The 26,761-nt window shown below is 42.1% G+C and overlaps 1 protein-coding gene and 1 pseudogene across 1 annotated transcript in view; one reads left to right on the top strand and one right to left on the bottom strand.

The window, feature by feature from the left end:
• Positions 1 to 990: 990 nt before the first annotated feature.
• Positions 991 to 26,761, bottom strand: part of CTSC (cathepsin C) — a 38,380-nt gene continuing 12,609 nt past the window's right edge. The window contains exons 3-7 of the mRNA XM_016206814.2: positions 18,502 to 18,662; positions 12,643 to 12,798; positions 9,714 to 9,829; positions 4,499 to 4,630; positions 991 to 3,176 (exon numbers count right to left, since the gene is read on the bottom strand). Of these exons, the coding sequence (XP_016062300.2) occupies positions 2,677 to 3,176; positions 4,499 to 4,630; positions 9,714 to 9,829; positions 12,643 to 12,798; positions 18,502 to 18,662 (1,065 nt within the window). The 3' untranslated portion in view covers positions 991 to 2,676. The remainder of the gene's footprint in view (positions 3,177 to 4,498; positions 4,631 to 9,713; positions 9,830 to 12,642; positions 12,799 to 18,501; positions 18,663 to 26,761) is intronic.
• Positions 15,340 to 16,587, top strand: LOC148091955 (glycylpeptide N-tetradecanoyltransferase 1 pseudogene; annotated as a pseudogene).

Below are 26,761 nucleotides of genomic sequence, written 5' to 3'. Positions count from 1 at the left end.
TAGTTTAGTTCATCTGCTTGGGATGGTGAAAGGCCTGACCTTAAGTAAAGCAAATGATGTCACCCAAAAGTGCAACTGCATTCGGTTCCTTTGTTGCAACAGCAAGGGCTTAGGGAGGAAGAGTCCAGTGAGAGAGATGCATTCCATTATCTCCATTAACGAAGGAGGAAAGTGAGGCACAGGTCGTTTAAGGGAACTGCCCAAGGCTTCAGGGTGCTAAGTGGCAGAGCCAGAAATCCTACCCAGGCACTAAGGCTCAAAGTCAGTGTCATGCTGTGCTAGACGCCCGAGGAAACTTAGTTTCCCTCTGTGGCCAGTGGTGTCACCCATGCAGATTTTCACTGTAGTTTTTCTGGGAACGTCTTTGGGGAGGTTGGCCAGAGTTGCCGTCCCATTTTTTCCATAGTTTAGTCAACAGACTGATGATGTGTTCTATTAATACCAACATAAACAAGTTTTAGAATGAAACCTGCTGCTATTTGTACAGCTTAACAGTTTAATCACAAGGCTTGAGGAGCCATAATGCTGCATTTAGTCATTGTCTTTAATTCCTCCACCATGGATGAAGTTATCTTTCTTACATCAACAGGAAAAGCAGACTCCCACACAGATAAATGCAGGCAGAAGTGCAGTGTCAGTTGAGCTCTCTTTGTGGTCAATCTCTCTTGCAGTCTCTGAAGATTTAGGGCCTCTTCAAACTATTGCTTGTCCTCAACTAATCATGCTGTGAGAGCTGCCTCCCATTGCCAGTTAGGTTCACACCTATATTTAGTTTCTTAATGTTTTCTAAAGTATTTTATACATGATACCAGCAATGATTTTCCTGCAGAGCTCAGTCAGGGACCTGAGAAAACTGTGCAAAACCATGGGTGCTCTGTGTCTTCATGACCTGCTCCCATGTGTGTCCACTACCTGCTGTCCAATAGAAAACCAGAGGATAAGCTCACATGTACGTGGTGAAAATGTCATATCTGTTAAGCTGACAGGTAGTATCTTTATAAATTTTAGTGAAAAATAAGTTCGTGCTTGATTTCAAACTTTCTACGTTTTCACCTAGCAACAAGGCTAGGCATTAGAGTAAGACTAAAATTACACTGAATCAGGAACAGGAACAGAGAAAATACACATCCTCGGACATCTTCCAGGTGTTCTGTGTCACCATGTGGTGAAAACATCAAAGGATGTCTCAGTGTGCCTGGAAGCCCAAAAAGCCATACCTTAAACAGGAGGCAAACTCCCGGGGCGCCACTTCAGCTCAAGGAGAATGACAGTGTCATTGTAGTGAATCACAATGCAAAAAGTGCATGAGCCTGGCCAGCCTGGCTCAGCAGTTGAGCATTGACCTAGGATCCAGGAGATCCTGGTTCGATTCCCAGTCAGGGCACTTGCCCAGGTTGTGGGCTTGATCCCCAGTGGATTGAGGCAGCCCATCAATGACAAGTCTCTCATCATCGATGTTTCTATCTCTCTCTCCCTCGCCTTTCCTCTCTCTGAAAAAATAAAAATAAAAAATAAAATATATTTATATATTTAAAAAGTGCATGAGGTTTAAGACAAGACTCTGAGACTCAACATGTGAAGGTGAAACCTGCAAGTAGGCACATAGTATCCCTGAGGACTTGGATTCTCTGGTGAGACTCAGTGTCTCAGTGGCTCAAGGAGGACAGGACTCAGAAGACCCGGTGCTGTTCATGACTCCATTACTCACCGTCTGTGTGACCTTAGATGAGTTACTTGTCCTGTTCCTAGGCCTTCCTCTCTTTCTGTGCAGAGGTTAGATTGCATGACCTCTACCTACAGTCTCTTCCAAAAGACTTGTGGTGCTTGTTTATGTTTTAGAGCTCTGACTGCCTAATTTTGCCTAATCTATCATTTCTAATAGATGCCATCTGTTTACTCAGCCCAGAGGCTTCATATCACTGTGAAGAAGATCTTAGAGATCCAAAGATCTGTTCAAACCTAAACTGCTAATGTTCTACTAATTAAGCTACAACTGCTCACCAAATGAAGGCTAACCAATACTTCCAAATTCAAGATAAACCATCAGAAGCTTAACCAATAGCAAGATTTTGCTCAAAACTCTTCTTTCTTTTCACTACGACTTTTGGCTCATCAAATCCAGGGGATGATTTTAGCATTCACTACTCGTTATTTGAACATATGCCCTATCATAAAGTTCCACAGATTTCGTTTTTAATTAAAATACCCTAAAATGCTTTTCCTCCTTAAAGCATTCATATAAGTGACACAGTGAATCTGAATACACACACATAAATTCTATAATACCTATTGCTCAATTATCTACAAAAAAAAAAAAACTTTAAAAAAATTTAATAGTCATTGCCACATTTTCCTTGTGGCTTTCATATAGCTTTTTTTAAAAAAAATACAGCCTGTTTAAATTAGAAATGAGTAGCAAAATCCATTACTGCATCGCTCACCGCTGTCTGTCAGAACCTCATTTAATTGAGTACTTATCCAAAAAATTAGGCTAGTGGTTAATGGCAAAGGTACATTCAAATCAAGGGCAGTTTTAATTTCAAAGGCAAAAGTCCCCATAGGAATCCAGTTGTAGTCTCCTGCAATCGCTGCGAGGAACGTCTGCAGTCCGCGGATAAGCCACCCCCTTCCAGGACGTGATGGGGGTCAGCGCAAACTGCTGGGGGGGGGTCCCCGCTACAGCCTGGGGATGGGCGTGGCCGCCACGGCGATGCTCTCGATCGCACACTCGTCGGTGCCCCTGCGGATGCGGAAGTAGCCGCCCTCGCCCCAGCCGGCGCCCCAGCTGTTCTTCACAATCCAGAAGTCCTGCCCGGAGGCGGCGTCCGTGCCGTAGCCCACGAGCAGCACGGCGTGGTTGGTCAGCTCGAAGGGGTTGAAAGGGTCCCGCAGGCCCGTGTGGTGGTAGACGCCCCCGCGGTAGTGGAGGAAGTCGTCGTGCACCTCGAAGGCCACGGCCAGGGGCCCGTGGCGGACCAGCTCCAGCCGCATGAGCGCCTCGTTGCAGGCGCCGTAGAAGCCCCCCACGTAGCCGTAGGCGGCGGCGTAGAGGCGCGGGCAGTCCCGGGGCGCGCAGGGCGCCGCGGCGCCCGCGTAGGGGAAGCAGGCCTCCTCCAGCACCCCGAAGTCCTGCGCGTGCTTGCCGGCCGTCAGGTAGGGGAAGCCGCCCTCGCAGCCTGCGGGCGGCACGGGGTTACTGCGGGTCCCAGGGCGCGGGCGCCGCCCGCCCCAGCCTTTCCTTTCCCTTTTTGCTGGAGTTGTTCCCAGCTTGCGGGTGGCTCCGTGCGTCCCCCGGCAGCCACCTAGCGCGCGCTCCTCTCATCCCGACCTGCTGGCAGGCACGGACCCGCGCCCGCGGGTGCTGTGGCACAGAGGCGCAGCCGCAGCCCTGGCGCCTGACTCTGTGGGCTCAGATCCAAGGCTGTGGGGGCCGGGCCGGGCGGGGGCCTGGGATCCAGGCGGCCCGGGTTCGAATCCCGGTCAGGGCACAGGCCCGGGCTGCGGGCTCACCCCCAGCAGGGGGCGTGCAGGAGGCAGCCGGTCAAGGACTCATCATTGATGTTCCTGTCTCTCTCCCTCTCCCTTCCTCTCTCTGAAATCAGTAACGATATATTTTTTAAAAAACACACAAAACAAAACTGTGTGAAGGGTTTCTGTGTACCTCTGTTTACGTATCGGTAAAATATAGACAGCAATAGTGCCTTTCCTGTAGTGTTAAATTAGCCAGTGCAGGTAAAAGCAATAAAAGTTCACTATTATTGCCATTATTAAATATCCAGACACCACACTGTGGCTCTTCGTAAAAGGAAGGGCTGTCTTGATACATCACAGTCCCCAGAGCCTAGAGGTCACAGTGTCCATGTTTGACAAGTATTTCAGAGAATCCTGGAAAATAATCATTCACCCGCAGTTTCACTGGTGAACTAAGAAACTTTCTATTGGCCAAATCTGGGGTGGGCAGAAGACAACTTTAAAATGGGGATGTTTCTCTCTGCATCAATGGCAACTGGGCTTTCTACATACATTACATATGCCCTTTTCTGAAAATATACAAAATTCTAAAATTATCCTAGAGAGAAACCAGTGTTAGTTTGGTTTTAATAAGAATTAGGTTTTGGAGGGAGATCATGGTGGGAACTGAAACTCTAAGGGTTAGAAGCTGTGTGGCCTTCAAAATATTGCAGAATCACTTTGTGTCTGTTCCCTGTCTATAGATCAGGGATCATATCTGTTGGCTCAGGGTTTTGAGCACTGGTGGATAATATACCTTAAAGGCTCCTGAGAGGCAGGGCTCATTCAGTCTATGGTCACTATTGACATTCTGCTGGATGATGCAGTGAATGCCGTGAGAATCCACTCATTAATAAGTGATAGGCCTGGAACTTGCACTGGGGTTTTCTGACTACAGACATTGTACTCTCTACCACACCATCCTTTTGTCTTTACCAACAATGGCCAACCACACACAGGTAAATAGTGCCTGACATACAGCACTTACCTTGAGCATACTGGCTGCAAGACACAACCTCCTGAGGACTCAAGATTGGCGTCTGCGTATTGTTGGTTAGTATACGTATTCTTGCTTCCAGCATACCCATAGAAGCAAATGCGTAGCAGCTTCCACAAGATGCTGGTGATGGGGAAAAAAGACACATGACCCAACAGATCTTTGACGCACTCACAAAAACAACACAGAAAAAGCTGAGTGGTTAAGATACGTTCATATATTTATATTGAGTGTTGCTGCTGTTCATAAGAATGAGCACAATAAAAAAGAATCAATCGAAAAACATGACTGACCTTAAAGGCAAACATTAAGATTTCAGCTTTTTCATCGAAAGGCAAATGTTATCATATGGGGCTTTCCTTGAGAATATTTTAAGAGAATGAAAAAGACCAAAAAAAATTCCTAACTTCTGCAAAGCATTTGACAGTATTCTTGATCGTGAAGAAATGATTTATGTCCGCAGAGTGAGAGAAAACTATGGAGGGAGACATGTAAGCTGAGCTTTTAAATATCTCCAGAGCAGCACTTTCTAAAGCAACTTGCTGGGTGGAACTAACCCTAAGAATGGCTCAGGTATGGGTATATTGTAGAGAGCTGGGTTCAACCAAGGACGCAAAAGACGACAAAGCCCAAGAAAGGTAAGAGAGTAAATGTAATGATGGGATATGGTATTGAAGGTGGCCGACGAGGAAATGAAGATACAAGGCAGATGGAGGCAGTGAAATTGAAAGTAGACTGGCTCTAAGGGGAAAGGGTAACAGCAGTATAGCCATGGACCCTGGGAAGTATTACTGAGAGGGGAGAGGAACATGAAGCAGCTGGAGGGAGTCAGAGAGAAGGGAAAGGAAACAGCTTCATTTAACACCTGGATGTGTGGCAAAGACAAAATCAACTTATCTAAGAAGCGCATGCTAAAAACAGAGTTGCTGTTTCAAAAGAAGGAAAAATGTATCATGAGGTAAAATACGTGAACAATATTATTTTTCTATGGTTCTTCAATATGTGTGGTTAAGAAATAAATAAGAAAATATGTCACGTATGTAAAAAACTGGGACTTCTACTTGTTATAATTCTAGAAAGAAATGAATACAGACAACAATGTGGTGGGGGGTAGGGGAGGCAAGACCTGGGTGGAGGCAGGCAAAGGGAGGAAAATGGGGGATATCTGTAATAGTGTTAAAAATAAAATAAATTTCTATTATTGCATATTCACTCACCCACTGATACACGGAGATATGTTTGTACCAAATCCAAGACATCGGGTATTAAGTGCAGTTATACACAATTGGTATGTTGTTCACTTTACTAATATTAGTTATCAAATTATCTGAATGGTGAGCGCTCCCTTATGCACATAAAGTAGGATTAGTCAACAGACAATATTACAATTAAAAAACACACTCATTCTACATAAAGAGAATGCTGCCTTTGTTCTTTTTTAATAAATCTGAATTTAATAATTTAGTAACTGCCTTCCCTAGAGAGAAAAGTATCCAGAAGATAGGTCACCTGGAGAAGGTAGCTGTTTAGGCTCATTCCTCCCTGAGTGCAAAGGAAATCCAGCATACTCTATGCTCAGCCTCCAACATCCTAAACTCTCCTTGAATTTCTTATATTGTTTTCCACAAACTATACTGTAAGTTTCCTGGAGTGTTCATAGGAAGTTTGTTTTCTTCACCTTAGCGCCTGATGCAACGAGGGAACTCAATGCATGTTTGTAGAAGGAAGAGTCAAGTTATGAACAACAGATACATATTTACATCCAGGAAAAAATGACTTCAATGGAAAGTCAACCTTGACTTGTTTCTAAGCTATAGGAGAGGCTGAACCCTAGACTCTAATGTGAGCCCTAAGTAATTCAGCAATATCAAAGGGCCAAAACCTAGAATCAGAGCCCTACTACCCTTTAACTGCTACAGTTTCTGATGTTCCCCCAAATTCTCCCCATAAACATCTCAAATTTATCCATATCACATCATATACTGCTTTTGCTGCTGAGGGATCACCTAAACTATGAACATGAAAAGACACACTTGGAAGGGGGCCTTGGAATTCATCTAGTGTACAACCCGCTCACCTCTCCAGAGTCACAGAGCTAATACATGGCAGGTGCTAGGCCTACGTGTCTCCCAATGCAGGCCTAGTGTCCTTTTCAGGTCATAGGTTTCTACCTACTTTAATGAATCTTCAAATTTTCTTTCCTGTAATCTAATTACTAAATAAACTAAAATTATTTTATACATTTTGTTCAGACCGTCCTTAGGAACCTCCCCACCTTTCAAATGGTGGAATGTCAAAGAAACACATGAGTGACATTAAATAGCCAAAGCCAGTGTTCCTATAATGAAAAAAAATAACATTCCAAATAACGGCCCCATTTTGGCCATCCAGCATTCTTGGCCCATGGCAGTATCTCTTGGTTATTTCTGACCATTTATCACCGTGGGAAGGACAAGCCACATGTCCATGCAAGAGATCAGAATGTGCTGTGTTAACAGAGAAGCCATGGGAATGAGAGGAGATAACCTCCCTCAAGCCCCCGTTGCTCCCAGAGAATGTGTTAGCTGCCAAGGAAACTAATCACTTCTCCAAAGTCAAGAGCCTGCATTGTAAAGGACCATTACCTCTTAAGGAGACGAGGGGAGATCTGGCCGACAGAACTCTGAAATAATCCAATTTCCGCACTCTCAGATAGATAAATGTGACTTTCTGAACACGACTTAACTATGCTCAGCTTCACCTTCCAACAGCAGAAAACATACTGAACTATGAGTAGGGAGTCGGGATTCCCTTTTTCCCCCTCTCCCTCTTGCTTTGTCACTCAGCTGTGTGACCCTGGGCAAGTCACTTGATCTTTCTGGCATTTCTATCTTGGGTGTAAAATGAGTTTGAGGTTCCTGCATTCCAGAATAAACAGTACTTAAAACCCATCTGAAACGAACTACATTTTAAACATTAGCAAAACACTCTGCACTTGATAATTAAGGTGACCTGGGGGACACCCTTCTTCTCTCTTGAAGATATAATAAATAAAGGCAGCATCTCTTCCAATTTCCTAGTTCTTGTAAGCTCTCACACTTCAGAGTCAACCCAGCTACAAGGCTGGTGCTTAAACCTGTTTTCAAGAGTAAAGATAAAACCTCGCTGGTCCTCCCATTATCTCTTTTTTCATTTATCTTGATATGCTCTCTGCAAAAAGTTGTGAATTCCCTTAACTGTGGCTAAGTTTGAATTCTCGGTTATACAGAACACTGGTGTTCTTAAAGTTAGTGGAAATTTCCAAGTAGCCCGATTAGCAGGAAGAGAAAATATTTTTTTTCCAACTGAAAGTACAGAAAACCAAAAGAAAGTCAAAAGAGGAACCTCTAAGTACACTATTTTCTCAAGTACCAAAGAAGATACTTACAGACAAGGAATCGATTACAAAGCAATTAATCTATCGAATCCCTCTGTTTTTAAATCACCCATGTCTGTACAACTCAAAAAGTATTAGCTTTCTCAAGCTACAAGAAAATCAAATGTCAAAGAATTTGGCTTTAGAAAGTCTTATTTCCTTCCCCTGAATTACTGTCTCATCACTAGTCAATCATATCTTTTGGGAAGTGAGTGAAACTAAACTTTTCTTTCCACCTTCTCCTATGCTTCCAATGAATTTTAAGAACACCTTCTCAAATCACTTCTCATATTGTATTTTAACGTTTTGCTTGTAGGTCTTGCTAAACCGTATTTCTAGGACAAGGGCCATGTCTACCAGTCTTTATTCCTCCGCCATGAAAACAAATTCCCAACAGTTGTTAGACACTCTATAAACATGCAACACAACAGAAGCAAGCCTGTGCCAGGCCCTCATAATCAACACTGACTTGCAGTATTTAGTTAATCCTTTCGAATAAGTACAGGAAATCTGTTTGATGATAGAAAAAAATTTTAATCCTAACATCAACCCTTAAATTTCACTTTCCATTCATTTTTCAATTACCTTCAAATTTCTTTCATTTCCAATCCCTCCTTTCCAAAGAAGCCCTCCCTCCAAAAAAGAGAAGGTAAGGGAGGATGTCTACACTTTCTCTAGAGCCTAGGAGTCCCAGAGTAACTGGTACGAAGGGAAGACAAAGAGCTGAGCCCTCCTGTGTCAGCTGAGGACCAGGGACCTTGCTGACCAGCTGCTCTAAGACCTGCTCAAACCTCTGGACACTGAGAACGCTTTGCGAGAACTCGGCGAGGACAGAATGGGAGAGCCCCTGGTGAATGCCGAGAAGTGGGAGAGGCTGATTATCACTGAATTTTTAGAAAAGGGAAAGAACAATTTATCTTTGGGTGTTAGTAACTTATAATCTCAGGAGATTATAATCGGAATGTTTCTAGACTGCAAATACTACATATATTTTAGAAATCAGTCACATGTACTGCAACTATCTTCAAAACAAGCTGAGAAGTAATAAACCTCAGTATTATATAAATGATTCTCCAAATCACTGTTGGCTAAAATTTAGGACAGTAAGATATTTTGCCATCAAGTGCAATTAGAAGAAGAGTTATTAAAGGTACTTATACTGTACCCAATTTCTGGAAATAACTGGTAAAATGCAATTACAATGATACTTTTGGTAAACCTGGGCTCTGCTCCCAGGCCACCATTTTGAAAGCCAGGTTAATATTTACCATAAGATGGAATATTCTGACATAAAACGAATGGAAATGTCACAGATAAAAAAATCTACCAGAAAAAAAAAAAATGGATCCATTTTCCTGGGCTTTTATAGTAATTAAAGACTAAATGATGGGGTCAGGACAGGGAGCGGGAAGACAGGTAGCAAAGTAGGATTCCAGCAAACCACTTGCAGAAGGAAGACCAATTCTAGCTGTATGCAATTCTTTGTTTCTACATGAGTCTTTTCTACTAGGAGGGCAAATGAGTTTCGCTTACATATCACTCTGATTAATTCCATTAGCTACACGGAATCTATACGAAGAAAGATAATTAAGAAATTCTGAGCTCAGTTGGAGAAATTAGCTAGTACCAAAGTCTGTTCTGGATACAAAAGGAAGGAGTGTTCATTGGCCATATCATTTCCATTTCTTTACTAAGGTGAATCACGCCCATTTCATCTCTGTATCCCCAGAATCTGCCCCAGAGCTTGGCACATAGTAAATGTTCAATAAATGTTTCAGAATAAATTCATGAAAAAATTAGACTTTTTTTTACCTTGGTTTCGAACAGGGGTAACAAAATTGGTACCATGAACATTTCTCCAGTCCCAGGACGGTGGCAAATGTAAAAGCTCTTTGTGAATTTCAGCAGTTAGTGGCGCAGGATTCGGCCTAGGATGGAAATATACATTCGACATCAATATATAGTCTTTCCTTTAAGGATGATTTCCTATCTTCAAATTCCATGATTTCAACCTCCTGGCTGGCTAAGATCTAGATTCAGACCCAAAGAGCGCTTGTCCCATCATGTTTCAGTGTATCTATTGCACAATAATATACAATCTATGTAATGTCTCTATTACACAACTATGCTGTATAAATGGCTTTCATTATCCATTTCTCTTTCATGATTCAGTAATTTTCTATGAAATGACTGGTTTTGTGTATCACTGCTATGCTATTTTTCGTACGTCTCTGACTTTTAACAGATTTTGACCAAGAAAGTAGACATGGGAAGTTAAAGATGGCCTACAAAAGATGTAGAGAAACAGGGGAATTACTGATGTCTGACTCAGGAGGTGGGTGGTAGTGGCAGTGAGGTGGTAAAAGAAGTCAAGTAGGCGCAGAAAAAGGTCTAAGTATAAAGTAGGCAGACTAGCTCCATAAACAGGACAAAACTGCTTCGTCAGAATAGAACTACACCTTATACGATATGCTTGGAAAATAAGACACAAAAGGTAATTGCCTGGGATGATGAAATGATAGACATTTTCTGGAAATGAGAAAGTTGTTCTACAAGCTTCTCTGTAATAGAGATTTAAAACACACACACACACACACACACAGCATTTGATTTATTTTTAATCGTCACCCGAGGATATGTTACTGATTTTTTTAGAGAGAGAGAGAAAGGTAGAGGGAGAGACAGAGAGAGACAAACATCGATGTGAAAGAGAAACATCGATCGGTTGCCCTCCTATATGTGCCCAGACCAGGGAGCAAACCAGCAGCCTAGGCGTGTGCCCTGCTGAGTAACGGAACCCACCCCTTTGGTGTGCAGCCGGCGCTCCGCCCAGCGAGCCACACAGCTGGGTACACAAAACATCCCAGGTCCAGCCACACGAGACTTCTTAAAGTCTGCACGCCTCCGCCAAATGCTCTGCGTTCCAGTTCTTTGAACCGCTGCTCTTTTTATCTAAAATGCCTGGTGCCCACTGCTTGGAAGAAATCCCCTCAGAGTTCTTCCCTGACTTCCAGTTTTAAAGACTGCTCACACAGCAGCCTCCACCCACCAGCCCTCAACAAAACTCACCTCTCTCTACGCGCCATCGACTCTTTTATTAGGGCACTACTGTTACACTGCGGTGACATTTATTTTCCGTTATTGTAAACTACTTGAATTTCTTACTCAACTTGGAACTATCATACCACAGTTCTAACGTTCCAGTAGTTACCCAGTTGGTTTTTACCAGGTTCCAATTCAGTCACTAGCAAAGATTATTTCTGGACTTCATGTCCTCTGCAACTAAACCCAAATCCTTCTCTCACACACTGCTCTTAGAGATGATACAAGTTAATGCTAGGACAAGATGAAAATGAGATGAAACAGAGGGAAAAAATATCACCTATCACCAGTAATCATAACCTTGAGAACTGTAAGGATAGTATATTCCATACAGAAATGTCAGTTAATTTTCACTCAAATATTAACTAAGCCAAGGATATTGCTAGAATGAACATGAGGTGGTCTTTGACCATATGAAAGAATTTTTAAAAATATACCAGCCCAGATGGTGTGGCTCAGTGGTTGAGCACTGACACATGAACCAGGAGGTCGTGGCTGGATTCCCTGTCAGAGCACAGGCCTGGGTTTTGGGCTCAATCCCCAGTAGGGGACGTGCAGGAGGCAGCCAATTGATGATTATCATCATTGATGTTTCTCTCTCTCCCTCTGAAATCAATAAAAACATATTAAAAAAATAAAAAATAAATAGAAATATATCAAATTCCTGACTATATAAATTAAAAGTATTATGACCTAATTTCTCAAAGTAAGAATACACCATGGGGTATGTAGCTAAACATAGGAAATGTCACTTCTGGCTGAGGGTAGTAGAGATATATTGATAAGAAACATTTTTGTTGGACCTTAAAACAGAGAAATGATTTTGAGATTTTCACAGGTGGCAAATCTGACAGTTACTACAGGCAAGCTGAGGGATATCTGAGGCAAAGGGAGTGGCATGATTGGAGGCCGGAGGTCACAGGAGTGGAAAGTTTTCAGTAACTGTGTGTCATGTGTTTGAAAGCAGGTCACGGTACTAAATATAGTTACGGTAAAATTTAGATGGTTTTGGTTACCAAGTTAAATTTATTCATTAGACAATAGGTAGTAACACAATAATAGCTGAGTACAGAAAGATGAAACTGGCAATATTTGATAGAATGGCTAAGAATGGGGGCAGAGACAGAAAGAGACCAAAGAAACAGGGCCAACGAGAAGGGGGCTGATCCACAATGCAGGAAAGAGGCGACAAAGCCCTAAGGCAGCATTTAGAAAACAGAAAGGGAGTCACGGAAGGGGCAGAGGCTATGAAAACAAAACCCATAAATAGGACTTGGAGAGCGTTGGAGTATGTATAAATAGAAGAGGGAAAGGTCAGAAAAGAAGATAACACGCCTGGCCGGTGTGGTCCAGTTGGTTGGAACACTGTCCCATTTACCAAAAGGTGGCAGGTTCGATTCCCGGTCAGGGTTGCAGGTTCGATCCTGATTGGGGAACGTGCGGGAGGCAACTGATAGATCGTTTCTCTCTCACATCAATGTTTTTCTCTCTCTCTCTTTAAAATCAATTAAAAAAAAAAGATAACAGAAAAAACTTACGTTAGGATGACCAATAAAATGGTGGGCAACCATTCACTGGAAGGGAGGATGGCATTCAACACAAATGCCTTTCTTAGTGGTAACGAGATGTGCTTTATTACCTGGGGAGTCTCTGCCTGTGGCCACCACTTCTCCTAATCATCTCTCTCAGGGTCAGGGTCTCATATTCCATGTACGTGGTCGCAGTCCAGGACTTCTGAACGGTGTTGATCGCCTTCACAAAGTCGGGATTGTATCTGTAGAGCCTATCAGAATACCTGCCAACACAAGCGAGACAGCTTTAGGCACCCTCTTCACTGACGGGAACGGCCTCCGCTGAAACAGGCACTCTCGCTCCGGGCTGAAGTGGGAAATCGTATCATCTCTCAGGAACGCAATTCTTTTATTTTTGTAATGTAACATCAGCACTTCACTCAAATCTTCAAAACGGTCTTTATTCTGAAGCAAAAATGTGTCAAAAATCCACACATTAAGTGCACCACGGCACAGAGAGAAGCGTACAATGCTGAACTGCCAGTCAACGGGAAAAGCAGCACCACATACACTGAACACAAAATTTAGATAAACTGAAATTATCAGATAAAATAAAATCCACCTTCAGAAAACAAATATCAAAATATTAAGGAACCCTGAACTATCCTTAACCCTAATGAGACTTCACTGTACTCAAGTCATTTTTATAGTGAGGCATGTGGACCCCATCGACCCAGCTAAGGAATCCTTGGGAGCCTCGAGCGATGGCCCCAGCCACTCCCACAATAAATGGTAAGCAATTTTTGATCTGAAAAATTCCCTTCATTTAGCTCTAAAGACACCAGGCTTTTGGTGTCATTGACCCTCACATTTCAAACAAACTGTTGTTTACAGTGTGGTTTGTGTTCGTATCCTTTGTTCAAACAAAGCTGTTTTCTGGCATCAAAGCAAATTTGGCTTGGTTCATATATAAAGAGGCAACCTATGAGTCCAAAAGGCAGCGTCTCCTTTGGCCTGAGGAGACACACACACACACACACACACACACACACACACACACACTCACACACTCACACACTCACACACTCTCTCTCTCTCTCTCTCTCTCTCTCTCCCTCACAGAGTAGCATGGAACTGGAATGTCTCCTGCGGAAATAAAAGATCAAGCTAACTAAGATGTATGTATAAAGATGCTCAATGAAACACTTGTATTAGCCATATATTATGAACAACCGAAACAAATGTTCTAAGACAAGGGACTGATTAAATAATGGTACTTAATTTACTATAGAGTTTATTCAGTAAAAATGTCTAGAAGCTTATTTAGTGATATTGAAGGGTGCTAACACTGTATTAAATTAAAAAGCAGGATATCAAAGGAGTTTACACAAAAGTAACCAATTATGTGAAAGTATAATACATATTTATAATATAAGTACATCTTTAAAACGCCAGCCATGGTTATCTCTGAGTGGTGACATAGGATCACCATCTTGCCCCACCTCCTCCAATTTCTACGATGCACCTTTATAACTTTGCAATAATAAAAGAAGAGAACAGAACAAACTGTATAACGTATGTAGAGATCATGGCAAACATTGTAGCTACATGATTCAAAAAATTATTCCATATGAACATTTGGTTTATATTCTTGGTTCTTGAACCTGGAAACTTATTAGAAATGCTGACCCTAAAAAGCCAACCCAGGCCATATGAATATGCTTTTTTTAAAACACATCTTTATTGATTTCAGAGAGAGAAAGGGAGAGAGAGAGAAACATCAATGATGAGAGAGTCACTGATCGGCTGCCTCCTGCACGCCTCCGACTGGCGATCGAGCCCGCAACCCGGGCATGTGCCCTGACAGGGAATCGAACCTCGATCGCCCGGATCCTAGGTTGAGTCTGATGGCTGAGCCACGCCCCCGGCAGGGCTGAATATGCATTTTAATAAGATCCCCCTCCCCTCCAACTCATGACGCACATTAACATTAAAATTTGAGAAGCACTGATGCTTAATGCTTGGATTCAGGTGTAAATAAATAAAACACACAAACAGCATGCTAACAAAGCAAAAATAAAAATAAAAATCGGGGAACTGATTATTCATTTAATCCAAAAATACATCACAGCTATGTGCCTGGTGCTAAGAATTATAGAATTTATCATATTATTATGACTAAATAAGATTCAGTAGCTTAAGTGTGACTCACTACCCACGACTTCCACAAACTTTCCATTACGCAAAGCAAGTCAGACCTAACCTGAGTAACATCTTATGCATACTGTGAACTTTTCTTTCTCTTAGTTTAGATGTTTTCACAGAGAGACCATTTTGATAAAGTCAAAGAACCTGGCAGCACTGAAATTAATAAGAAAAATGTGCAACCACATTGATAATGATTTAATGTTTTTAGCAAAGTTCTTCCCCACTTGTGGAAAAGTGTGAAACCAGAGAGGTACCTTCGTTAAATAGATTATAAAACCGCCTGTATCATATTTCTCACAAAACTATCACAACAAAAAATTACAGTTGTTTCTTTAGACAAAAGTAAATTTTAAATTGTAAAGATATACCTTGAAATATTTTCCACTGAGAAGAGTCACTATTTCATGGACTTTAAGTATCTGAGATGCAGTGACCAGCCCTATTTCCCTTGCTGTATCTTAACGTCTAGAAAAATGTCCTATGCTATGTGCATTACAGTAATGACAAAGGTCTTCAACACCATTATTTTTAGTGTCTAAGATCCACTGAGATTAAGGAGGCAAGGAGATGGCTCCAAACTCCAGAAGGTGGAGGAGAGTGAAAGTCTCGGGCACCTGATGTAAGGGAACCGAAACAGCCTTGAGCACAGCAGTGATTGTGAAACCGAGGAGGACAACAGCTACAACTGGGGTGCTCTGAGTCCAGCCAATGACCCTGGAGCCAAAAAGAAGAAAAAGACAAAGAAAGAGAGAGGCAGCGAGACAGACTGAGCCCAGGATCGGCCTGTGAAGATGAACTCTGCCAGCAGAGGATCCGGGAAATTCAGAAGGCCACTGAACTGTTTCCCGTGGGTCCCAACCTGACCTGTCCCCCAACTGGAAGAAGTGCCGAACCCCCAGAGTCCTGCGGAGCCTGACAAAGACAACATCAGCCAGGAGCCCCACACCTTGCCCGGGGCTTCATACCCTCCTGCATGAGAACTGCGTGGGAGGTGATGACATGTTCCAGATCCGATTATTCCCCAGAATTTCTCATATGGGCTGTCCAGTGCCCAGCTGGCTCCCCCAATGGCACTGCCGTGTTCGAGGGGTCTCAAATTGGAAACCGGTTGGGTTCATCGGCGACATCCCAGCAAACACCCATGTCTGTGACACAAAGATGGTAGAGCTCAATGTCCTGTGTGTCCACAAGACCTGCGCTCCAAGAGGTTGGCTCCAGTCCTGATCCATGAGATAACTGGGCAGGTCCACCTGGAGGGCATTTTCCAAACTGCTTACACTGCTGGGGTGGAATTACCACAGCCTGTTGGCACCTGCAGGTACTGGCATCAGTCCCCAAACCCATGGAAGCTGACTGAAGTGTAGTTTTCCCAGCTGAGCAGAAATGTGACCAAACAGCTACCATGAAGCTCTACCGACTGCCAGTCTCCCAAGGCGGCTGCTAGGCTGCAGCCAGTGCGGGAACCTGAAGCAGTTGCGCCTCATGTCAGTCGTGAGCCAGGAGGAGGTGGAGCTCTGGTCTACCCCCGGGGACTATCGTTGACACTTCTGTGGAAGAGAATGCTAACGGTGAGGTGACAGGACCCCCACAGCTTGTATAGCTTTCCCTCCCCAGCAGAGTCTAAGGCTGCTTATTCTTTCTACAATGTTCCCACCCAGACCGCTCTTCTAAGACCTCATGAGCGACACCCTTGTTCTTGCCAAAATGAAAGGGTTTGGCATGCTCGATGCACTGGATCTCATGAAGAACCAAAGCTTCCCGGAGAAGCTCGAGTCTGGCGAGGGGACGGCGACCTGCGGTATTATCTTTACCATGGGAAGTGCCCCAGCATGGGGGCAGAGAAGGCTGGGCTGGTGGGACAGTAACCAGCTGCCAGTGAGATTCTGGATAAAGCCACGGAGAAGCAAACCTGGGACTGGAACCCCACCGCTTGTTGGTCCAATTTTCATAAATGTGGGAATCTTGACAAAGGGAACAGAAACGAACTGGCTTTACCCAACCTCCGCTGAACTTGACAACTGTACTATAATGGCGCAGGGCTGCAAGATGTCACCGCGGGCCACGTCTCTGGCCTTCCTGTTTTCCAGTTAATCACATTCTTATGCAGCCCTGATAGAGGGAACGTAATTGCTGAAAACTAGCTCATGACTGGGATATTCTGTAGTTAATGGGTAAATAATAAAAGCATATATATTTTTAAAAATCCAATGAGATTAAAAATAATATACCTTACTATAGGTTAGCAGATCATTAAAAGCTGAAAGAGCCCAGCCGGGCGTGGCTCAGCAGTTGAGCATCGACCTAGGATCCAGGCGATCGGGGTTCGATTCCCGGGTTGTGGGCTGAATCCCCAGCAGGGGGCGTGCAGGAGGCAGCCAATCAATAACTCTCTCATCATTGATGTTTCTGTCTCTCTCTCCCTCTCTTTTCCTCTCTCTGAAATCAATAAAAGATATATTTAAAAAAAAAAAAAAGTTTATAAAAGCTGAAAGAGATCTTGAGAATAATTTCATCCCAAATGCTCATTTTACAGGTGAGGCACCACAGGTTTGGAGCACACCAGTTTGCAGCTTAGCGTCTTCACTAAATGAGGCAATGTCTGAAACATCGAAAAGTGCAATATTACATAGAATATCCTAAACGGTAGGGTAGAGAGTGAACAGCATAGTGGGAAATGTGTTGCTCGGTGATCAAGCCAAGCAAAGCAGTTTAAAAGCTAAAATCAAAATGGGGGGCATGGACGAGTCTAGATCTAGGTCAACACTTTCCAAGATAAGCACATTCTGTCCACGCTGAACTCATGTCCTCCACCCACATCTCCGTCACAGTCATTCCCTGCCAGTGTGACCTGCTTTATATGATGTGTTTGTTCAGTACGCTGTCAGTGGATTTTACAACTAAATAAAACAGAAAAAGCTACTACCAGTAATATTTTTCTTCTTCCCAAGCTACTAGAAGTCTGAAATCTCTTATTTGTGTGGTTCACAGTTGCCTAAAGTGCACCTAACTTAACAAAAACATTAACTGCATGTTACATAAGCTAAATTATGTACTGTCAAAATTTGTATTTTGAAGTCCTAACCTCCAGTACTTCAGCATGTGACCGTATTTGGAGACAGGGCCTTTAAAGAATAACTTAAGGTAGAAACAGGTCATATGAGTGAGCCCTAATCCAGTATAAATGGTGTTCTTATAAGAAGTGGGAATGGGGACACAGAGAGAAGATGGCCATTTGCAAGGCAAGGGAAGCGGCCTCAGAGAAAACCAAACCTGCCCACATCTTGATCTTGGACTTCTAGCTTCCAGAACTGTGAGAAAATAAATGTCTGTTGTTTAAGCCATTTAGTCCGTGGTACTTTGTTGCGGCAGCCCTAGCAAATGACATACACTATATAAATACTAAGAATTTTAATTTCAGTTACCATTGCCTTGTTCAAAATTTATGTTCAGTTAGTACCACCTACACTTGTTGCAACATAAACATATGTACCTACAAATATTATGCAACGTGTTTTTACATGGCAGTAATAAAATGATTTTTCTTTATTAGTCCTTGCAGTTCTGTAGTCCTCTTATATGTTACTTTTGGAGTGCTTTGAAAAAAAAAATGCTTTCTTCTCTCATTTACATCAGTCAACATATTTTCCCAGTAAAGTTTTGTTTCCAAGCCAAATAAATTGCATATAATCAAAATAAAACTTTCGAAGAATTAACATACACACAGAATTATATATACTATAAAACAAGACCGAAGGTATCTTTCATTTGTGACAACTCACTTTTCCTGGAGACCGTCAGGGTGAGCTGCGCGCACTTTCACACTCGCAGCGCCCGCCTTCCGTCCGGTGAAACACGCCCAGTTCCGGCCCAGCACGTCGTGCACCCACCCGGTCATCGTCTCGTTGCAGTAGCTGGTCACCTTGCTGCCCTCTTCTTTATACTGCAATTCAGTAAGGGAAGGAGAGGCCGAGTGAATCTGTGGTCACCTCCCAGGCACAGTAAAGACACCCCTGTTTTGGTTCACCTTCTGGATCAGCCTCTGCCAAACAACACAAAGACTTCACCCTGAGCCCTAACACTGTGAGAAAGTATTCCAGAGGAGACATAAATGTCTATATGATAAGCATTGTTAGGTGTCAAAATTTATGCAGCAAAACCCATCTGGGTACGAAAGGCAGGAAAGAAAGGAACAGTTTTACAGCAACTGCCACATTCCAGGCATCTTACCAATTACCTTATTTAATCCTCACAATCAGCCTATGAGGAAGGAGACACCCAAAACCCCTTTCACCAGGGAGAAAACAGAGGCTCAGCTCAGACAGGACGTATAGCTTTTACCCAAGGTAACAGAGCTGTCGAGTGGCAGAAAGAAAATCCTGCTCATTTTTTCCACTCAGAGAAGGTCCACTCCAACAAAAAACAAGAACAAGTGGTGAAATTTTTCCATAGGACTAAACAAAATCCTTTCTTCTGTCAATTTTTGAATTTATTAGGCTTCTGATCATGAGGTAGCTAAAGTAACCTGATTACTAAGTATTCTGTCTACTTTATTTCACTAATATGGCCCTTTGTCTTATTTCAATGCTAATTATAAAGTGGTAGATCCAGGATTTGAACTCAGAGGCTTTGGCTCCAGAGCCTAAAACTCTCATAACATCTCCTCGTGGGGGGGGAGACGTATTCCCCAATGAGAGCGCAAAGAGTGTGAGATGCGGGGGGGGGGGGGGAATACATGCTAAGTTTCTATGAGAAGGGGCTTGGGCACAATTTCAGGCATGGACTTAATTTAATGAAACAAAAGCAGTCAAATTGACACCACAGTCAGCTGCGTTTCAATGCTTTTCTTGACAAAACTATACAGTAGGTTGGTTTTGGCTCATAGGCTGTAGTTTGCAGACTCCTACTCTAAGAAGACAAACACTACTTTACCTGCGTGCATGGGCTGGCATACTTCCCCTTTAAGGGCCATACTGAAATATTTTAAGGCTTGCAGGCTTAAGGCCCCTGTCACAACCACTCAACTCTGCCATGCAATGTAAAAGGTGCACAAATACTTAAGTGAATGAACAAGACAGTTCCAACAAAACTTTATTTACAAAAGCAAGACTGTAGTTTGCAAACCCTGGGTTTAGAGGAATGAGTGGGCTAAACTACACTTACAGATAAAACTACCTTATGGCATCTGACTATCTCGGAATTCAAGTCATGGTTAGTGGTAGAGGTAAACATGTATGGCCTTAGAATCCAAAAGAGCTGGATGTGAGTCCTGGATTCACCACCCACTAAGCTATATAGCACAGGCCAAGTTACTAAGGGCTACGCATAGGCATGTTTGCTTCAATCTTAGTAGTTGATGATGTGAAACCCCTCTGTCCACCTCGGGCTAAGAGTATCTTCACTAGCACGAGGTCAGCCCACCACTCCCACGTCCCTGCTAAAGCCCCAACTCAGGACAAGGAACACTGCAATAAAGGCCTAGGATGTGATCAGGCTGCAATGTTAGAGGGTGCGCTGTGTGAAAAGACGGACGACATTTATGTTTATTGTGTTGAACTACATGAAACTGCAATTTTTTAAAAAAAATATATCTTTATTGATTTCAGAGAGAGGAAGGGAGAGGAAGGGATAGAAACATCAATGATCAGAGAGTCACTGATCGGCTGCCTCCTGCACACCCCCGACTGGGGATCGAGCCCGCAACCCGGGCATGTGCCCTGACCGGGAATCGAACCATGAGCTCCTGGATCCTAGGTCGATGCTCAACCGCTGAGCCACGCCTGGCTGGGCAAAACTGCAATTTTTATAGCTCAAAAGCAGCCTCATGTTGGTAAACTCATATGCTACAACCTCCACCCCTCAGAGTTCTATTCAGAGTTTCTCTTTGGCACAGGCTCTTGATCATGTCTCTTCTCCCTTGTCACATGCCAGTGACACAGGCCAGGTGTGGCTAAGCTGATGCTCCCCCCTCCTCTGCTTTTTAGAAAGCAGTCTCAACAAGGCTGTAAGAGTTCTTGAGATCTACGTTGCAGAAATCATCAAAAACAAATACATGGGGGGGAAACCACTAAACACAGAAGACACTCACTGCAGTACAACAGAAAAGGTAAAAACAGAAATAAGAACCAAGGAATAGCTCGAATTTTCAAGTATAAAAATGATTAAGTAAATTATAAATCAGAGGAGTATTATATAACATTTTAAATGATCCATGAGTTATACAGCAGAAGTGGGCAGACTAAGGCTAGGGAAGTCCACCTGCTCTCATAAATAATGTTTTACTGGCCCACGGCCAGGCCACTTGTTTATGTGCTGTCTGTGGTTGTCTGTTTGCTACAGCAGCAGAACTGAGCAGCTGCCACAGAAACCATAAGGGCCACAGAGCCTAAAATGTTTACTACTTGAGAAAAAGTTTGCTGATGACTCTATAGAACAATAGAGCTCCTACGACACATTAACAGGAAAAAAATAAAAGGTGGCATCATATAAATTGTTTATGAAATATGATTTTTAAAAATGGAAATGAAAGGTGAAATGAGTCCCTGAGTGGGATTTTCTTGGTTATTTACCAAATGGAGGTTGTTATATAAATTTTGTGAAATTAGTCACTTTTAAAAATACTCTTATTTCCTATGAATGAGACTCTTAGGGTGGATGGGGAGAGATTAATCAGGGAACTTGTATGTTTATGGGCATGGCCCATGGACGTGGACACTGGTGTGGGGAGGGCCTGGGGGTGGGATGGATGTGAGGTGGAGGGGATCAGTGAGGTTAAAAGGCGGACATCTGTAACGGTCTCAACAATAAAGATAAACATTAAAAAAAGAGAGATAATTAATGGAATGCTGTGATAAAATAAAGTCACAGAGAAATTTTTTTTCATAAAAAAATAAAAATACTCTTACTTTCTAAGAATGAGACTCACAGCCTACAAGAGGAGTCTATGAGGGATGGTCCAGGTGTTATTAGAGGCCGCTAACTTGGATCCACCTGTTATTATGATCACACTTCCTGAAAACAATCGTTATTTACGTAGCTTATTTTATATTTTGCTAAGTTCTTTATTTTTCGAATATATAATGGTCACACAATATTTCCCTGTCACTGTGCGAAGTTCTAGGTACGCACGCACATATGTATTAATGAGGCCCCAGCCCCTAAGAAGTTTAGAATTCAATGAAGTAAACAAACATGTGAATAATTCATTCCAACATCATGTGGTTCAGAAGGCTAACCATGCTTGGAGAAGCCCAAGAAACTTCCCCATCTAAGCAAAAAACTTGGATCACAGATGAAATGACTTTCCCAATGCACCAAAAGACTTGGGGGCATTCAAAGTAGAAGAAATAGGCCTTGCGTTTCTCATCAGTGTGGTGTTGCTCACCTAGCTGGCATGACTGAGTCATATTCCAAGCATGATGGTTACCACCAAATAAACTTCCCCTGTAGGAGGAAGGCTGACTTGTTTTGAGAGGGGGGAACTCACTGGAGCATGACTGACTGCTCCAGGCCCTGAATCATTCATATGTGTTCGCTCCCGGACTCTGCTCACCAGCAGTATTACAGAACCACTGGACCTTAACGTTTACCTATCACTTGATAAACATTTCAGAGATTGCTCATAAATCTTAGAGGTTCAAGAGAACAGAGAGCTGATACAGTCTCAGGGAACAAAAAAAGAGACCTAAAGAAGGCGGCCTAACTAGAATTTATAACCCAGGACTCCGAGAAGCAAGCGTTCTTCCCAATGCCATGCACCACGTCTCCACATACTTTGCCTTCTCACAAAGAGCTAGGGAAGCAAACACGAAGTCCATGGCCAAAACCACCGAGAGGGGATGCTTGGAATCCACGCGGCAAAGGCTTTAACCCCGCTATGCAGAGGGTTTCCCTCTATATCGCTCGAGCCTCAGGATTTCTTGGGATAATAGACATTATTTTTCTCATAAAAAAAAAAAGCGGCTTTGCAAAGTGAAACGGAGAAGAAAAATTCAAATATAGGTTGACAGGTTACAAGGACCACTGCTTAATCCACTTTCCTTAAAACAAAACAAAACAAACAAAACAAAACACTGAGGCCCAAATTGTTGCAAAGCCCTTCAAGGGCCACCTAAATGCTCTAGACCTACAAACACTAATGGCCATCTCCCACTGCTCAGGTACCTGTGTTTCCTTGGCTAGTCAGTCCTTTCAGAAACCATTTTCTGTCACAGGTTTTTGGTAGAGAGCAGAGGTAAAGGACACGGTTTCCAGGCGTGGTGACCCAGGCTGCGTTCAGCTCTGCCACTCACCGGCTGTGTGACCCTGAGCAGATTACTTATCCCCTCTGCACTCCTGGTTTCCTCACCCATAAGAGCAGGACGACACTGGCCTCCACCTGCCGGGCCCTGTTTTATATATACCAGCCCATGTCATTCTCACAGCAGCCTGAGGTTATTCTTGACACACGGGCGGGCACACACACAGTGAGCACTGTGAGAACAGGATTTTTATTTATTCAGGAAGCAGGGTACCGTCTGGCACTAGGAAGCAGCTAGAACAACAAATGCCAAGGCCTATTCCAACAATAACACAGCTCAGAAGAAATACACAGTTTAGAACGAACAGCAGCGTGGTGCTGCCATGGTGTCGGAGACCAAAGTCTGGCTCAGTGTTACTTCAGACGCCAGCTTCTCTCCAGGCCTCAGCTCCCCTATCAGCAACTTGAGCTTGACCGAGAAGTTCCAGCCTATCCCTTCAAGCTTCCTAATGACACACTCCTTACATCTCTGCGTTTCCCATTTAATATTCAGAAGGCCGGGTAAATAATTCTTAGTTTAGACACACTCCTTTTTTATAGAGAGTATTTATATATCTAAGGAATCCTAAATAATCCTTAAAAAAGCCAAAAACTACAACTGTTTTTGTTGATTTAACTCAAACAAATGTACGAAGGAAGCTAGCCACTTGTGTACCATATCTGGTACATTAAATTGACAGAATTATTTTCCACTCTAAAATTTCATTTTATATTATTATGCAGCTTTCCCCAATCTAAAATAATTTGTTTTTAGAACCTAAAGTTACCTTATAAAAGGTAGGACACTGTGCAAGACAGCTTCAACTTAGGAGGAATGAGGCATTTCTCCCTGCCCCCGCCCCCCCCAAAGCCAAGTCCTCAGTTCCTTCACTCCAGAGGACCACACACTGTGCTGTTATCTTCTTGCTTTGAATGTTCCCAGGGTATCTGTCATTTTCCCTGCTATTGTGAAATACTTCTTATGTGATTTTTGACATTATTACCAATTAAGAAGCTGAAATCTTGGCTACATGATCCAGCTTGAAATGTAGCCAAAATTTTTCTTCTAAGGGTTTTATTTCTTTTAAATAAATATTAGCCTCTGAATACTGCCTTGCACAGATGGGCTAATTTAAGTTTCTATTCACTTATGCCAATTTCTATTGCAGCAAATAGATAATTCCATAAAATGTGAAGAACCTCCAAACCTTTGCACTTAAGTTTAGAAAACTACTGGGATTCAATAACTATCCATTTGCCTTCTTCAAAATTATTCCTGGGTTGCCAAGCATTCACAAAAAACCCCCTCTTCCATTTCCCACTCATTTTATTAACTATTCAAATAGCTCTACCAAGAAATATTAACCAATTAAAAAACATGTTGATCTATTTTAGAACTTGTTATTTACCATGGCTCTCTTTCTCAACTGCTTTCTGACACACAGAGGGCAGAAATATCATTTACACCTTGTTCCACTGTTTCCCTGATTAATAATATACTTAGCAAATATTTGAATACTTTATGTAATGCACTGGCTACCAGACAAGTGTAGTCTAGTAAAAAGGACTTTGACCTTTAAAGCCTTGTTCTGCCACTTATTCATGAGCAAGTCACAATTAGGGAGCCTCAATTTCTTCATCTGATAATGGAAATGGTATCTACTTCGCTGGATAAAGGATAAAGATGACACTGAAACTTGAAGAGTTTAAAAAGTTTAAAACACTAAACAAGTAACAATTTACACTCTACTATCTGTAACCATGGGGATACAAAGACTATCTAGGCTGTCAAAGAAGTTCCAATTTAGCCCAAATTGTCAACTGAGCAGTTGATACAGGTCCTATCCTGTCAACCAGTGATCTCCAAAATGAGATGAAAAGGTAATCTATAGAAATACTGGAAAAATATATAAGTTCTATTTATACTTGTAATAGATAGGGTATCCCAAAAAATGTACATACATTTAAAATAATTATAAAGACAATGTTTATTAAAAATACGTTTCATTTCTAAAATTAAGCTATCAGCTGTTAAAGTGTGTATACATTTTTTGGGGGGGACACCTTGTAGATATAAAATTGGAAATCAACTATTATTTAATATACAAAGCAGCACTGATACCTCCACACAGTTCCAATATCAGATGTTCACTTGTCATGCACAGTGTGCTACCTATGAGATGGTTAGGACATAGCATAGTCCCTTTCATATGTGCCTGTTTAAACTTATTTGTGTACTTACTGATTTAATTGAGTTCTCACAAAATGAATAAGTAGCTTAAAATAATACTTGCAAGGAAACCAGGATTTGCAAATACTAAAAATGTAAATAGAAACAAATAAGGAAAATGACAAAGCTTACATTTACCCTGTTCCTAGTATGAGTTGTGTCAGCCCTGTTAAAAAATAAGGTTTTAGAAACAGATGCTGTGAAATGGTCCCATCACTGTAGTACTCACTTTTTAATCTTATTTATCAACAAAACAAATATTTCCGTTCAAACATGTCTATTAAATTGTAATCATCCCTAATACCAAATAGCAATTCTTCTAAATTCTACTAAACCTTTGACACTCTTAAACATGCAACAAAATGGGTCAAAACTAATAATAGTATTTATTTAAAAGATTTTAATTAGAAAATTCTGTTTCCAAATGTTGAAAATTTTAATGAAAATTATTGGTAACAAAGACTCTTATGTTGCTTTTGGCAGCAAACTCATGACCATGAAGCATATTTATATATTGTTTTCAAAGGTTATCATCATGAAATTTATTTTGGCAGGATATTTTTGTGATGATAAATATATCAAACAATATTTATTTATATTTATTATTTCATAGGTGTGAGAGAAAACACATTAGTATAGTAGTGCATGTATATAATTTTTAAATGTATCCATATTACTGTGGAATATGTAATAAAAACTTTGGATATCTAGGTCTAGCCCATCGAGATCATTCACCATTTCAGAAAAATGGAATGGTTTAATGTAAACCATATACGCAGACATATTACATTCCAGCAATACTTAAAGACAAAGACTATTTATTCCATTTTTTGCCTTTGGTTTGCTGTATACATAATGGGTGGGGCAAAAGTAGGTTTACAGTTGTGAGTATGTGGAAGTTTATTCTATTATTATTATTTATTATTGTATTATTTTCCATATGAACAACTGTAAACCTACTTTTGTCCACCCTGTATAATCTACATGAGTGCAGATAAACCACTTCCATTCGTTCTCAGGTCTGGGGGGTGATTAAGGCCATTAGATAACAACAGGAGAAAACAAGGCACATTTTACTAAACTGGTATTTTGCCAAACCCACCCAAGAGTATCACATCTTTTTTTTCTTTTAAACCTCACCAGAGGCCATGCACAGAGAGAGGAAGGCGGGGGGGGGGGGAGGGGGACACACACAGATGTGAGAGAAACGGCAAAGGGCTGCCTTCCTTTGCTCACCAACTGGGAATCAAACCCGTAACCCGGGCATGTGCCTGACCATGAACGGGCCCGGCAACCCTTCGGTGCACAGGAGGCCGCTCCACCGAGCCACTCCGGCAGGGCAAGAGTGCCGCAGCTTTCCTCAGGAAGAGACAAGCTTCCCCACGTTAGTTTCAACGGTTTGCTCTAGTTTTCTGCTTACTAAATAGACTTAGTTAACCAGTTTTTAAAAAATAGAATTTTAATGAATTAGGAAACTGTCACAGTGGTTGCAACCAAATAACTTCCAGCCTTTTACTGAAGAAATCGGAAGATA

The sequence above is a fragment of the Miniopterus natalensis genome, chromosome 11 (genome assembly GCF_054644295.1).
Source record: "Miniopterus natalensis isolate mMinNat1 chromosome 11, mMinNat1.hap1, whole genome shotgun sequence".
Classification (NCBI taxonomy): domain Eukaryota; kingdom Metazoa; phylum Chordata; class Mammalia; order Chiroptera; family Miniopteridae; genus Miniopterus; species Miniopterus natalensis.
This window is presented reverse-complemented; position numbering and strand designations above follow the sequence as displayed.